The sequence below is a fragment of the Eptesicus fuscus genome, chromosome 20 (assembly GCF_027574615.1).
Source record: "Eptesicus fuscus isolate TK198812 chromosome 20, DD_ASM_mEF_20220401, whole genome shotgun sequence".
Taxonomy (NCBI): domain Eukaryota; kingdom Metazoa; phylum Chordata; class Mammalia; order Chiroptera; family Vespertilionidae; genus Eptesicus; species Eptesicus fuscus.
The window spans coordinates 43247326-43262141 of NC_072492.1; the positions used below are offsets into that span (position 1 = coordinate 43247326).

Sequence of the window (14816 nt, forward strand, 5' to 3'; positions counted from 1 at the left end):
GTGCCGCCACCAGGGCCAATGCCAACCCACCCAAGGCCTTCCCAGCCCTTCTTGCAAGAAGGGAGATAAAGACCACATATTTCTGTCAGTGTGTCAACAGAGTAAACTCTCCGGGTTGAGAGTGATGGATACCCAATCAACAATCTTTGTAGGTCTCACCTGAGTCCAGGTAGGTGAGTCAAGGCATGCAGGCCACAGACCTGCCCTGATTCTTTGAAATGACACTAGGTTCCTCTGTAAGCCCCGGAGCCAGGAATCCCTCTCCATTGGTGTATCACTCTTACTTTGCCCTTAATTTCTGCGTCTTCTCTGAACTCTCCACCCAATCCCATTCAGCTCCTTACAATCCCAGGTGGCCCCCGGAGCCCCCACGACCAGCCCCAACGCCCAAGTTCAAGCCTCGCGCGGCCCAGGGGGCGGGCCCAGGAAGGGAGGGGGCGGGGCGTGGGCGGGGACTGGAGGAGGGGGCGCGGCCTCAGTCCTTCCACCTTCCCCGCGGTCAGGAGCGCCGCCGCGTCCTCTCAGCCTTGCGCTCCGCCCGCTGCCTCTGCCGCCGCAGCCCGGCCCACGAGCGCAGAGCCGGGGCACCGGCCCCGCATCCTACCCACCCTTCGGGCCGCGGGCCGGCTGCAGCCGGCATGGGAGGCCACTAACGACGGGCACCCCTTCCCTCTGGCACCTCCCCGGGCCACTGGCCACTGGACTCGGGCCAGCGAGCCTTGGGCACCTCTGGCCCCCGGTCCGGCGCCTGGCACGGCCCTCCGCTCTGCCCCTCCGGCTCTGAGCATCGCGTCCCCGCCCCCCCGCCCGCGCCCGGGACACCTGGGTCCCCCGGCGGCCCCGAGAAGAGGGGCGGGTGGGGGGGCATGAAGCCGCTGGAGAAATTTCTGAAGAAGCAGACGTCGCAGCTGGCGGGGCGAACGGTGGCGGGAGGTCCCGGCGGAGGCCCGGGGAGCTGCGGTGGGCCCGGCGGGGGTGGGGGACCTGGCGGGGGCGGCGGTTCAGCCGGGGGACCGCGGCCACTGCAGCGGCGTCAGAGCGTATCTCGCCTGCTGCTCCCAGCTTTCCTCCGGGAGCCCCCCGCTGAGCCGGGGCTGGAGCCGCCCCCTGAGGAGGAAGGTGGAGAGCCGGCGGGGGTCACGGAGGAGCTCGGCGGCAGCGGGGGACCCTGTTGGCTGCAGTTAGAGGAGGTGCCGGGGCCCGGGCCGCTCGGGGGAGGGGGGCCGCTGCGGTCCCCTTCCTCGTACTCCTCCGACGAACTGTCCCCGGGCGAGCCCCTGACTTCCCCACCCTGGGCCCCCCTGGGCGCCCCCGAGCGGCCGGAGCATCTTCTGAACCGGGTTCTGCAGCGGCTGGCCGGAGGGGCCACCAGGGACAGCGCCGCCTCAGGTAAGGAGTCTCCATCCCAGAGGAGGGGGCTGCCGCCTGGTTCCTCGCCCTTGCCCTTGCAGCGTGGGGGTGGCGCTCTGCTGGAGCCGGGGTGCGGGGCTGAGTGGTCGGCCGAAGTGGGGTAGGGGCTCCTCGGAGGAACAGAGTGGCAGGGCCACCTTGCTCCCTGCAGCAGCCTCACCCCACAGCTGGCCAAGAAGCGGAACCTCTGTCTTCCCCTGAGCCGCCCTCCCTTTCCCCTGGACGTTGTATCCACAGACTCTTGGGCCTCTGATGTTGATTACCTCCTTCTGGGGCCCAAAATTAGGGCCTGACACACTAAGATGGAAGCTGCCCGGAGCAGCCGTGCCCCCCTCCCCCCACCGAGGTGCCCAAGCCTGGAGGACCTTCCAGGGGTCCCCCCATTCGGTTTAGAAGCCCCGAGCAGAGGGCTGGCCCAACCAGGGGGCAGTGCCAGACAGGCACAGGGCCTGAGCTGGGTTTGGGGCTCTGGCAAAGGGATGCATTGTCCCTTAGCCGCTGGGGAGTGGAGGGAGGTGTTCCAGTTGGGGGCTGACTCAGAGATGTTGTTGGGGGAGGGGTGACTGGGCAGACATCAGGGCCCTGTGGCTACTAGGGGGGGTCTGGGCCTTTCCAACCCCCACCCTTCCCCTGGCAGGCCTCAGCACACCGCCTCTTTCAAAAAATAATAACCACACCCTGAGAGGCTTATTCCCTAAATGATGATGCTATTGCACCACTCCCCACTAAGCACCCCTACGAAGGGGACTTTGAGGAAACCGAGGCCCCGAATTGCTGGGTAGTTGCTAAGGTAAAAGACGTGTGGGTCTTGAGGCCTAGCTCTTGGCATTTCACTAAGCCCAGCAGGGTCTGGGGATTGGGGACCCTGGCTGAGAATGTCAAGATGGGGGTTTCCCACTGTGCTCTCAGACCTCTGCAGGCAGCCCTAGCCTGGGGGTGTGGAAGAGGGCTCCAGTCCCCTAGATTTTCCTCAAGACCCGGGCCCTCTCCTTTAGCTCAGACTGTCGCTGCCCTGGGGAGCTGACACCTTTTGGATTTAATTAGAAAAATATCAAACACGTACAGCTCTTCTAACCATAACTTCCCGCCTACGCTACACACCCTGTGTCTCTATGACACATTCCCTGGGGAGGCTGTGCATTGGACCGGAGCCTGCCTTGGAGGAGACAGACGCCAAACTGGAGCCCCCACAAGCAGCATCTCCCCCATTCTGCCCTGTGCTCTTCTTCCTTTGCTCTGGTTTCGTTCACCAGTGGGATAAGGAGTATAGGAAGGACGTTAGGCATCTCTAGTCCTGGTCCCTCATCCCTGGAGCTGGACATCGGAGTTGGGGGAGCTATTAACTCTCTTTAAGAACATAGCAGGGTAGCTGGGCAGAGAGGTCAAGGGAGAAACTGTTTTTCTGGTGCCTGGCTGCCACAGACTCTGCCCAGTCTTTCCTGGAGAAGGACTCCTGAATTGACTGTCACCTGCATTATCTGGCCTGGCAGGCTCAATTCCCAGAGTAACTGGTTTGGGGAACAACCCCAAACCAGTCCCAGAATGAATGAGAATCAGTTTAACCTGCCACTCTGATCTTCTCCAATACACCCAATGTTCTTACGCTCTCTCGGTTCCCTCCCAGGGTGTGTGGGAGGAGAGGAGTTACAGACAGTACCCCAAACTAGCCAGTCTCTCGAAAGTCTAAGCAGCCCCATTTGACCACTGGTTCTACCCAGACAGTCTGCCTCAGGCATATTGAGAAGAGATCAAAGATTCAGGACTGTGGGTTCTTAAGCCCAGCTCCAGGCAAGTCCCTCCCAGCCCCGGGCCTCAGTTTCTTCTCCTTTGTGAAGTGGAAGAGTCGAAGTAAAGGATCCCGTGTTGGTACTCCTCCTCCGCCTTCCTGGCTAGAATTGGAGGCCAGAAGCCTTGGTTTTGTCTTGAGGCAGTACCTGGGGACCTGGCCCTAACCTGTCCGGGTAAGGACACCTGGCTCCCTCCCTGCGCCCAGCCTGTTTGTGTGTGCCAGGCTGCCCTGCCCCACCCCAGGGCTGGATGCAAGTCAGGGCGACCTTGTACCTGGCTGACTGGCTGAGCCAGGCCCAGATGGGGGTGTGGAGGGGAAAGACGTGTTGGGAGGAGCCACTCCCCTCCACCTTTCCATCATTAACCCAACGATCTCTGAGCGTGGAGAGGACACAGGGTTTTTCTCTTTAAAGGCTTTAGGATCAAAGCAATGGCAGTTGCTCCATCTCCCTTTTAATCGGGCTGGTTCTCACCTGCCTCGTTGGAACTCAAAGCTGTTAGGTAGGGAGTGGGGAGGAGAGGAGGGACACACACACACACACACCCTGCTGACCCTGACCTCTGTGTTTGGAAGTTGTCTCTCTCTAAAGAACTCTTTTCAGGGGGCTGATCTCAAGCTTGGTGTATTATCTGACCAGCTTCCCATACACACTGAAGAGAAGTGGGCGTGGCCATCAAAGGGTGCCCCCTCCTTCCCTCCAGCTGCCATGGCAGCTGCCAACCCCACCCCTGCAGCGGCTGGCCAGAACCTTCACACACACGTGTGTGTGTGTGTGTTTGTGTGTGTGTGTGTGTGTGTGTAGAGCATGATGGGGCAGGTGGCTGGGGCTCCAGTCTGGCTAAGGAGAACTCGCCCTTGGAGGCAAGAGAGTGGGGTGGGGAGTGTCCATTTGGATCCTGGAAGTGCCCTTCTGACATCAGTGGTGCCGATTGATCTCTACAGATATCCTGCTGGATGACATCGTCCTCACCCATTCTCTCTTCCTCCCCACGGAGAAATTTCTGCAGGAGCTGCACCAGTAATATCCTTTTGTGGAGCTTGCAAAAGGGAAGATCAGGAGGGAGCCACGCCCACCAGCCCATGTGTGATGTCAGTTCCTAGGCTCTCCCTTACAAAACACACTTGGGTTTGAGCCCTGGTTTTTCTCTCCACCAGCTGTGTGACCTTGCGCAGATCACCTAACCTCCCAGGGCCTCAGTTTCCTCTTCTCTAAAATGGGGGTAAATAGCATCTGCTCTGCCTACCTGCCGGGGCTGCTGTGGAGATAGATCTGATCACAGATGTGGGAGTGCTTTGGAGATTGCAAAGCCCTGCACAAATGTAAGGTGTTATTATTCTATTAAGAGTGCCTCTCTCCTCGCTGAATTGTTGCTCTAAACATCTGGTTGCCCAGTGAGTTATTACAGGGTCCGATGTAAACATCAGTCCTGGTTGTGCGTCTGTAGGGTCTACTAGAGACGAGCCACTGGCTGGGCTCTTCATAGGGTCTCCTGTAAGCATAGGGCTTCTCACAGAGTTATTTTAGGACCTAATTGCAAATGTCAGGCCGCTGGGTAGAATATCATAGGCTCTCTTAGAAACACCAGGCCTTACTTACAGGTGTGGTCAGGTTTGTGGTGAGCACCGTGACCTTTATGAGCCCGCTGTGCGCTCCGGGCGTGGGCTGGTGGAGGTTGGGTTGGTCCAGACAGGGTATCCTCAAGTGAAATTCAGAGGTGGGTGTGGCCAAGTGGGTGCCATTCCTATCTTCTCTGGGCTGGGGCATGAGGGGGTGTCTTGGTTCCAGGGACCCCTGGATCTCCTTTCTCCCTGGCCCCAAACCTAGAGAACATTTGGGGTGGTTTAGCCTCCCGTCTCCCTTCCCACTATCCTCAGGTCCGCCTGCCCGGGGTTTTTCCTTAACGTGGGGGTCAGCTTTGTTTTGGCAGGAGGCAGGGAGGGCCCCGAGGGACTGGGCCAGAAGCAGGCCTGTCTAGCCATGCTCCTTCATTTCTTGGACACCTACCAGGGGCTGCTGCAGGAGGAAGAGGGGGCCGGCCGCATCATCAAGGTGGGCCCGGGGGGGAAAGGGCGGGTGAGCAGGCAATTAGCTCTGGACGGGGCCCCTTTGAAGGAGCCATACTCGTCAAGCTGGGAATTGGAAGGACAAGGTGCCAGGGCGCCTTCGCTTCTATGGTTCTCCTGTGCTCGAAGGCCTGGAGACCTTACAGAGCGTGACGCCCTCCCTTCTCTCCTCTCCCCAGGATCTGTACCTGCTGATTATGAAGGACGAGTCCCTTTACCAGGACCTCCGCGAGGACACACTGAGGCTGCACCAGCTTGTGGAAACAGTGGAGCTAAAGTGAGGGGAATGGGTTGGGGGAGGGGACAGCAGAGAAATCCCCACGTTCCTCTTACAGGGGCTGCCACTGGCCTTCTGGCTCCAATACGGCCTTCTTTCAGTCCCTTTCTCTTACTGGAGAGTAGCACAGACTATCTCCAGTCAGTTTTCCTCTCACCCGAGGATACGTTCTTACTGACTTCACAGAGAGAAGAAGGGAGGAGGAGGGAGGGAGGGAGAGAGAGACACACACATGAAACAGCCATGTGAGAGAGAAACATCCATTGACTGCCTCCTGCATGCACCCCGACTGGGGATGGAACCCGAAACCTGGATACGTGCCCTGACTGGGAATCGAACCTGCAGCCTTTTGGTATATGGGATGACACTCCAACAAACTGAATCACACTCAGCAGGGCTCCAGTCATATTCTCCCCCCCCCCCCCCCCCCGCATTCCAATGGCATACTAGTGAATATTTAACAACCAGTACTTCAGGGGGGAAAAAAAAACAACAACCTGATTTTGTAGCTTTTGCTGATTTTCAGAGTATAAATTCTCTCATCATGGCTGATTGCAAGCTACCAACATAACATCACTGACTGTGAAGCTGGGAAGAGATGCAGAGGCCATTGTATAGTATTCTCACCATACAAATACCACCGATGTAAATAACCGGAAGAGCATAGATGATAGTGAAACGTAGTGAAACAATTAGGAGACTACTTTTTTTTTGGTAATAATTTGGTTGTAGGATTAGAAACTCATACACACACACTGTAATTAAAAAAAAATTTTTTTTTGAGAGAGAAACATCCATTTGTTGTTCCACTTATTTATGCATTCATTTGTTGCTTCTTATATGTGCCCTGACTGGGGATCAAACCTGCAACCTTGGCGTATTGGCACAATGCTCAGTCTAACCAACTGAGCTATCCGGCCAGGGTTCACACACTTTTTAAAAATAGCCTTATTTTAAAACCAGTGGGCAAGATTTAGCAATCTGCTTTCACGAGGCAATGTGAACTGGCTTTAGGATACCACTGCATCCATCCATCCTTCCATCCACCCATCCGTCTGTCCATCTATCCATCCATACCTTCAGCCTTTTCCGTTTCTCTCCCCTCGATCCCCACCACCACAACCCTTATTTAGGCCTCATTACCTCTCATCTGGATTATTGCCACAGCCTTCAATCCAGGGCTTCAGTTTATGGTCTATTTAAAAAATATATATTTTTATTGATTTCAGAGCTTAAAGGAGAGGGATAGAAAAATAAAAACATCAATGATGATAGAGAATCATTGATTGGCTGCCTCCTGTACACCCCACCATGGGGATCGAGCCTGCAACCTGGGCATGTGCCCTGACTGGGAATCAAACCGTGACCTCCCGGTTCATAGGTGGACGCTCAACCACTGAGCTAATGCCGGCCAGGCTTCAGCTTATGGTCTTGTGTCTGTCTCTCCCTTCTTATAGTGACACCAGAGAGAGAGAGAGAGAGAGAGAGAGAGATCTTTCCAACTTGACATCATGTTCCCCTTCCAAAAACATCATGGCTCTCTATTGCCTATAAGACAAGAAAAGTTGCAATATCCTAGCACAGAATTCAACACCCTTCCCTGCCTGTCTCCTGCTAATCCTTCTCATCTCAACTCCTACATAGCCCTGTGCCCACCACACTCCCTATACATCCCATCCCCTAAACTTTTGTGCTTGCCCAACTTCCTGCTGTCATTTAGATGGTCTGTTCCAGAAGGACCTCCTCCCACCCCCTTCTCTTCCTGTTGACCTTCAAGGGCCAGGTCAAATGCCATCTTCTCAATGAAAGTTCCCCAGACCTTCCCTTTTAGGAATAGCTTTCTCCCTCCCTTATACCAACATAACTTTCCGTGCATATTTGTTATGTCACCTAGCACCTGCCTTTGTGTTAGAAGTAGCTGTATGCACATCGGTTTCCCTGCCCAGAGTGTGAAGTTCTTGTTGGCAAAATTCAGCAAACAGCTGGTTACCTACACCTACCATGTGCCAAAGCAATGTTGTAGGCCTGGACGATGGAAAACAAAACCAGTAAGAATGAATCCCAGCTCTCAAAAGCTCTCAATCTTGTAGAAGAGATAAGATGCAAACATAAACAAAAGTTAGCCCATTGTCCTATAGCAAAAAAAAACAAAAAAAAAAGCAGCATTAAAAAATGACCTTTCCTGGTGGGTGGGGTGGATCAGACAAGAATTCATGGAAGAGGTGGCATTTGATTTGGGTCACTCGGACAGTTGTCCCCTGCTGGCCATTGTCCTCACTTCTGACACCCTCTACCACTCTCTGAACCTGATGCCAGTGCATCCTTGACCCAGTTCTGATATCCCTGTTTGATGTTGCCTGCCTGGTGCTCCATATGCCTGGCAGGGCTTCCTGATGCCCAGCTGTGTCCATGCCAGGATCCCAGAGGAGAGCCAGCCGCCCAACAAGCAGGTGAAGCCACTCTTCCGCCACTTCCGCCGGATAGACTCCTGTCTGCAGACCCGAGTGGCCTTCCGGGGCTCTGATGAGAGTGAGTGGGGGCATTAGGAGGGGCGGGGCTTCCTGAGTGGCTTAGGGGGCCCAATGGGGTCTTGGGTCTTGGTCACCCTCCACGGAGTCTCCCTGTGTAGTAGAACCTGTCCCTTTTACAGCATCTTTTTCAGAGGCCAACCAATTTAGGGTTAGGGGTGGGATGGAGTGGGGAACACCGGGGTCCCGGAGGGGACAAGGCCCGTGCTGCCATTCTGCCCTCTGATGAAAGCCACCTTCCTGTCTCTGCCCAGTCTTCTGCCGCGTCTACATGCCTGACCACTCTTACGTGACCATACGCAGCCGCCTCTCGGCATCTGTGCAGGACATTCTGGGCTCTGTGACGGAGAAACTGCAGTACTCAGAGGAGCCTGCGGGGCGTGAGGAGTCCCTCATCCTGGTAGCTGTGGCCTCTTCAGGAGGTGAGGGTCAGGAGGAACCCCGCTGGGACCCCAGGAGAGGAGACACTCACAAGCCCCCTGCCTGGGGCGGGTAGAAACTGACTTCTAGATCCTAGCTGCTCAAACTGTGGTGCTGGGACCAGCCGCATGAGCATCTCCTGGGAGCTTATTAAAAATGCAATATTTCAGACCCCAATTCCAGACCTGCTGAATCAGGATGTGCATTTTAACAAGATCCCCAGGCTGTTATTCCATGCACATTTAAATTTGGGGAGCACTGGTCCAGGACACTTGGATGCTGATCTGGGTGCCTGCCTTACTCGTCTTGGGATCTCGTCCTTTAATCTCTTTGAGTACCTAAGGATGCTTTGTTTTTGAGTCTAAAGATGCAGGGCGCGCCTGCAATCCTTGTGGGCGTGCAAAAAGCCTGCAATGTAATCAATGTATTTCCCTCTAAGACAGGAAAAAAATTCCGGCTTTCCCAGTGTCACAGGGACGAAAGCATGAGAGAGGAGCTGTGATAGAACACTGGGAACAAAAAAAGAGGTTATCAATGCAAAAGAAGTCATTCTTTGAAAAATGTCAGAAATGTATACCATCAACTGGTGATAATACAAGTCCCATTAGTCTAGAACAGTGGTCGGCAAACTCATTAGTCAACAGAGCCAAATATCAACAGTACAACGATTGAAATTTCCTTTGAGAGCCAAATTTTTTACACTTAAACTTCTTCTAACGCCCCTTCTTCAAAACAGACTTGCCCAGGCCGTGGTATTTTGTGTAAGAGCCACACTCAAGGGGCCAAAGGGCCGCATGCGGCTCGCGAGCCGCAGTTCGCCGACCACGGGTCTAGAACGTGTCCACGCAGGGCGAGGAGTTTCTGGGTGGGATGGCGACAGTGGCTGGGAGGTGTGAGGGGGCCGGGGGCCGGGCCTGAGGCCGAGCAGCTCGTATTTCCTCAGAGAAAGTCCTTCTCCAGCCGACGGAAGACTGTGTCTTCACCACGCTGGGCATCAACAGCCACCTGTTTGCCTGCACCCGGGACAGCTACGAGGCGCTGGTGAGAATGCCTTCTTCCCAAGGCCTTGGCGGGGAGCGATGGCTGGGAGGGGCTGGGAGCAGAACCTCACGTGCCCAGAGGGGAGCCCAGCCCTGTCCCCCTGCCTGCCACCAGGTGCCCCTCCCCGAGGAAATCCAGGTCTCCCCTGGAGACACCGAGATCCACCGAGTGGAGCCTGAGGATGTGGCCAACCACCTGACGGCCTTCCACTGGGAGCTGTTCCGCTGTGTGCACGAGGTGGGCCTGGGGCTGGGGCTGGGCGAGGGGCCGGGAGGGAGGAACGTGCCAAGTGTGGGGGCCTGGAGTGAGAAACCCCGGTTAGACACCGACTTGCAGCACGTCCTGGGGGCAGTGCACCACCAGAACCTCTCCAAGCCTTTGTCCCCCTCATCGGAGGAAACAGCAAAGAGAGAGACCCCCTAGCAGGGTGGCTCAGGGCCCAAGCGCGGCTTACCCACAACCTGAACCGTGGTTTATCAGTATTTTTTGAGTATTTACTCTTCTTTTTTTAAAAAATATATTTTATTGATTTTTCACAGAGAGGAAGGGAGAGGGATAGAGAGCTAGAAACATCGATGAGAGAAACATCGACCAGCTGCCTCCTGCACACTCCCTGCCGGGGATGTGCCCGCAACCAATGTACATGCCCTTGACCGGAATCGAACCCGGGACCCTTCAGTCTGCAGACCGTTGCTCTATCCACTGAGCCAAACCGGTGTCGGCTGAGTAGTTACTCTTAAAGAAATAAAACAAGGCAGCATAATGATGTCTGTTACATGGGTTAAGTGCCTGGCACCTAGCACGTGCTCAATAGATGGTCCAGTATTATTCATGTTGGCTGTTCCCCCCCATCTCTGCTGCATCCTGTCCTGTCCCCGTCTTTTCTATTTTCTACCCCTCCCGCCCCAACCCTCCTGCCTCTCCTTCCTCGCCGCCTGCCCTGCCATCTTCCCACCCACACGCCCCGCGCCCCGGCCGCCCCTCTGCCGCCGCCGTGGGTGCAGCTGGAGTTCGTGGACTACGTGTTCCACGGGGAGCGCGGCCGGCGGGAGACGGCCAACCTGGAGCTGCTCCTGCAGCGCTGCAGCGAGGTCACCCACTGGGTGGCCACCGAGGTGCTGCTCTGCGAGGCCCAGGGCAAGCGCGTGCAGCTGCTCAAGAAGTTCATCAAGATCGCGGCCATGTGAGTGCAGCGGGGGGGGGGGGGGGGGGGGGGGGGAGGGGCGGGGGAGCTAGCACGGAGGCCTGGGGTTGGGGATGGGAGGGGCGGTGCCAGGGCCTCCTGACCGCCCGCTGACCCCGCCTCCCAACCCCGAAGCTGCAAGCAGAACCAGGACCTGCTCTCCTTCTACGCCGTGGTCATGGGGCTGGACAACGCCGCTGTCAGCCGCCTGCGGCTCACCTGGGAGGTAATGCGACCTCTCCCCCCCTTCCCCTCCCCTCCCCCCTGCATTGGCCCACCTGGGGATCTTGGCCGCCAGCCTGTCTTGACACCTGGGCTCACCTCCCTGGGAAGGAGGCGCCCACACAGCCCTGGGGTGCACTGGCTAATGGACCCTGTCCTGGTGCAGATGAGGAAGGGAGGCCGCCTGAGTGGGAGGGCAGGCAGCCCAGGCCAGGTGGCACACGTGGCTGTCCGGTTGTAGCCAGCCTCAGTGAGGTGCCCTGGGGCATGGCAGAGGCCTCAGTCTCCCCAGAATAATTCATTTCTCTGGGCTGCTTCCAGCCAAGGAGGACTCCACTTGCCCACCCACCGGCTTCCCAGCCCCTGCAAGACACGCAGGCCCTTTCCCCTCTAACCCCTGGGGATGTCAGAAGCGCCCATGAAACTCAAGGAGCTCCACTCTGACGCTCCTTCTTCCTTCAAATCTCTGCAGAAGCTGCCAGGGAAATTCAAGAACTTGTTCCGCAAATTTGAGAACCTGACGGTGAGTGGGGTTTGGCTCTCTTATCTGCCCTTGGACTTGTACCCCAGAGACTCTCTGCTCCCATAAACTTTCTTCCTCAAGCTTCCCTTTCAAGGTTTTTAGTGCCTAGGATCCCCCTTCTCTTCCCACCATGCCGGAGGATTGCTCCCCTATTTTCCCCGGAAAAGACTTCCCTAGCACACCCCTACCTGATTGGAGAACTTCCCCAGCATCCCCCAGCAACACCCCCCCTTCACACCCATACCTGCGAGGGCAGGGGGATGAGGGAGGAAATGGGGGGTGCCTTTGGGGTACCCTGGGCCTATCTGTCCCTTTATCCCTCTTCCACGCAATGCCAGGACCCCTGCAGGAACCACAAAAGCTACCGAGACGTGATCTCCAAGATGAAACCTCCTGTGATTCCTTTTGTGCCTCTGATCCTCAAAGGTGAGAGTTGTTCCCAAATTATGCTCCTCTGTCCACATGCTCCAGGCCCCAGTTCTGCCTCCCAACCCCCTTCCAGCTGAGTGCCCAGAGGAGAGGAGCCCCCCAAGATTGAGTGGATTCCAGGGAAGGGGAAGGGCCTCCTCTTACTCACTTGTTTCTCTCTCCATCCCCTAGACCTGACTTTCCTGCATGAGGGGAGTAAGACCCTGGTGGATGGTTTGGTGAATATCGAGAAACTGGTAGGTGGCACTGCCAACCCCAGCCCCTCCCCCTCTCTTGGCACCCCCCCTACAGACAGCAGCCTTTCTCCATGGTGCCCAGCTTGCCTGACAGACTCCCGACTATCTTCCTGGTGGCATCGCTGTGGCAACCCGCCCACGGGTGGGGTGGCAAAGCTGACAGGCAGCTCAGAGGGAGGGGCAACTCTACCTCCCCCTCATCTGGCACCCTGTGACACCTACTTCTTTGGTGCTTCGGGACCCTCCAGAATTGGGGACTGGAGGGAGCAAAACCAACAGAAGTGGAGCTCAGAGGAAGGGGAGCGTTACGGGGGGGGGGGGGAGCATCTTTATCTGACCTTCTTGGGGCTCATTCCTCGTCATCCTCCAGCATTCAGTGGCTGAAAAAGTGAGGACAGTCCGCAAATACCGGAGCCGGCCTCTGTGTGAGTACCCAGGGTTCGGAGAGCGTTACAGGGCGAGTTTTTACTGAGCGGAAGGGTTCTGGGGAGAAATGTTTATTTCCTTAAATTCGTCAGTTCTCCATGCTCTCCTTGGCCTCCCCAGGGGCCCTCCTGCTCAACACCCATCCCAGCCTGCACCCTTGTCCTCTGGCCAGTGAGTGTGTGTGTGTGTGTGTGTGTGTGTGTGTGTGTGTGTGTAGAGGAAGAAGAGAGTCTAGCAGCCTAATGAGCTCTCTCCTTACACTCAGGCCTGGATATGGAGGCATCCCCGCATCACCTGCAGACCAAGGCCTACGTGCGCCAGTTCCAGGTCATCGACAACCAGAACCTCCTCTTCGAGCTTTCCTACAAGCTGGAGGCGAATAGTCAGTGAGAACAGACATTGTAGTCAGCCCCCCCGCAGGGTCCTCGGGCACCTGACACTCAAGCACTTTGCACCATGTCCCAACCCACCTCCGACATCTTTCCCCTGGAGCAACTTCCGGCCCCACGGGAAGGGGAAGAGTCGGATGGACTTACTCCGGGACTCATAAGCCTGTTTATCCTGCTGAGGTCCTCTCCCCCTTGTTCCTTCAAGCCCAAACCACACTCTGCTGGTCCCTGCCCTCCCAGGGAAAAGGGGCACAGAGCTCTCTCCTCTGCCCCCTCCCATCGAGGTCCATTCCCGAGTAGAGTTTCCCACCTCCTCTTTCCCAGCAGGAAGGAAAGTGGCCCACCCTCTGGTCCTCCATTGGGGGAGGCCTGGCAGCCTTCCTCTCCACCCCCTGTTCCGGTTCTCCCTGGTCAGGGCTGGGACCCCTGGCTGCACCCCTCTGAATATTATATTGCCCTCGTGTCTGTGTGTGTGTGTGGGCGTGCGTGTACATGTGCCCCCCTTCAAGGAGCAGAAGTGCGCCTGGTCATTGAGGCAGGGCGTTGTGTGTGCTGGGGGGGAAGGTCCTTCTGTTTGGTGCTACCCTTGTCTACTCTGCCCCTGGGTCAGCGCCCTGTGGGTGCTTTCCCCACGCCCACACTCCCTGCTCAGTTACTCCTGCCGCCCTGCACCCCCAGGCTTGTGGGCAAAGCTGCTGGTGAGGACAGCGAGCAGCGGCAGGTGGGAGGGGTTACCCGCCCGCCCTCGGGAACCCCCCAGTCAGGCCTCCTGAAGGTCCCCGGGTGGGCTCCACGGAGAGGATAAAAGATGCTCAGGGAAACACAGGCCTAAGCTGCCTATAGGACCCGCCTTCTGCGTTCCAGTGGGATGTGGCGAGGTGATATCAGGAGTTAGGGGTACCTGCTGCCCACACCCCTGCTTCTGGGGTATCCCACTGCTAAGGAGGGAGTCGTCATCCCCCTTCTGGCTCTGTGTCTGACGCTAAGAACATGATCTGTCCTTTTCCCGGTCTTGACTCCCTCTTGGTCCTCCCCCTCAAGCTGGGGTGGGGTGGATCCCTGTCCCTGGGGGCAGGCAGACCCCCAAAGTGGGGGGAGGGAACGGCGGAGACTATAAAGGCAGACTGGACTCTAGCGACGCCTTTATCGCCCCTGTCTCCCCATCCTCTCCCATCACGGGCCTCCCGGGCTGAGGGGTGCAGGGGCTCCTGGCAGCTACTGGGTGAGGTTTCCAGGCGCAGCCTCACCCTCCTTTCTGGCACCACGTCTTTCCCTTCTGAAGAGGCAGCAGCAGCAGACGCAGCTGCTGTTCCTGCTCTGAGGATGTACATATTTTTTACCCAAAGCTCTGGAATTGTAATTTTATTTTTTAAAACTCAAAAGAGGGAAAGAGCCTTGTATTATATGTAAACAGTGTATCATAGGTTATGTTGTACAGTCCCTTTTATACAGTGGCCTGTCTCGTTCCTGCGGCAAAAAATGTCTATGGATTCCCGCCCCCACCGCCGCTGATGCAGCCCCCGCGTCTCACCCCCTCCGTCCCTCAAAGACAGTGACCAAGGCCCTCCTCCTGCTCCCTGCCTCCTCCCTGCAGCTGCAGATGCACCCTCTTCTCCCTGTAGCCGTCCTCCCTCCCCACCCCTCTCAGCAGCCTTCTCACTCCAGCTCCCACACCCTCCTCCACCACTGGGCCCACTGGTCCAGTCTTGGCTGCTGCCCTCCCCTAGCCTTGACGCCTGCCCTGCTGCTTCCCCGGGGCCTCCAGACCTCTCCCCCTGCCCACAGCTTTAACAGAGTGAACCGTGTGTTCTGTACAGGCTCAGTTGGCATTGCGGCAACTGCTGGGTGGGAAATAAGCTGATAAAGTCTTATGAATCAA

General features: G+C 56.9%; 1 protein-coding gene across 2 annotated transcripts; it reads left to right on the forward strand.

Moving 5' to 3' along the window:
* Nucleotides 1-494: 494 nt before the first annotated feature.
* On the forward strand, nucleotides 495-14816 carry RAPGEFL1 (Rap guanine nucleotide exchange factor like 1). 2 transcript variants are annotated; one of them, XM_008144821.3, is made up of 15 exons: nucleotides 495-1389; nucleotides 4142-4220; nucleotides 5114-5249; nucleotides 5443-5540; nucleotides 7957-8069; nucleotides 8323-8490; nucleotides 9432-9529; nucleotides 9644-9766; nucleotides 10534-10712; nucleotides 10848-10938; nucleotides 11407-11457; nucleotides 11796-11883; nucleotides 12058-12122; nucleotides 12493-12547; nucleotides 12814-14816. In XM_008144821.3, the coding sequence occupies exons 1-15, from the start codon at nucleotides 867-869 to the stop codon at nucleotides 12936-12938; spliced, it is 1992 nt and encodes a 663-aa protein (XP_008143043.1). In that variant the 5' UTR covers nucleotides 495-866; the 3' UTR covers nucleotides 12939-14816. The 2 variants fall into 2 exon arrangements, with proteins under 2 accessions (XP_008143043.1, XP_054565255.1); XM_054709280.1 differs by lacking the exons at nucleotides 4142-4220; nucleotides 5114-5249 and having other exon boundaries at nucleotides 7925-8069.

What these genes read in the sequence shown, in the direction of transcription:
- RAPGEFL1 (XM_008144821.3), top strand. Translation starts at nt 867, where the DNA reads ATGAAGCCGCTGGAGAAATTTCTGAAGAAGCAGACGTCGCAGCTGGCG. An exon ending in CAGGGACAGCGCCGCCTCAG is followed by an intron (nt 1,390 to 4,141) that starts GTAAGGAGTCTC and finishes TGATCTCTACAG; the next exon opens with ATATCCTGCTGGATGACATC. An exon ending in CTGCAGGAGCTGCACCAGTA is followed by an intron (nt 4,221 to 5,113) that starts ATATCCTTTTGT and finishes CGTGGGGGTCAG; the next exon opens with CTTTGTTTTGGCAGGAGGCA.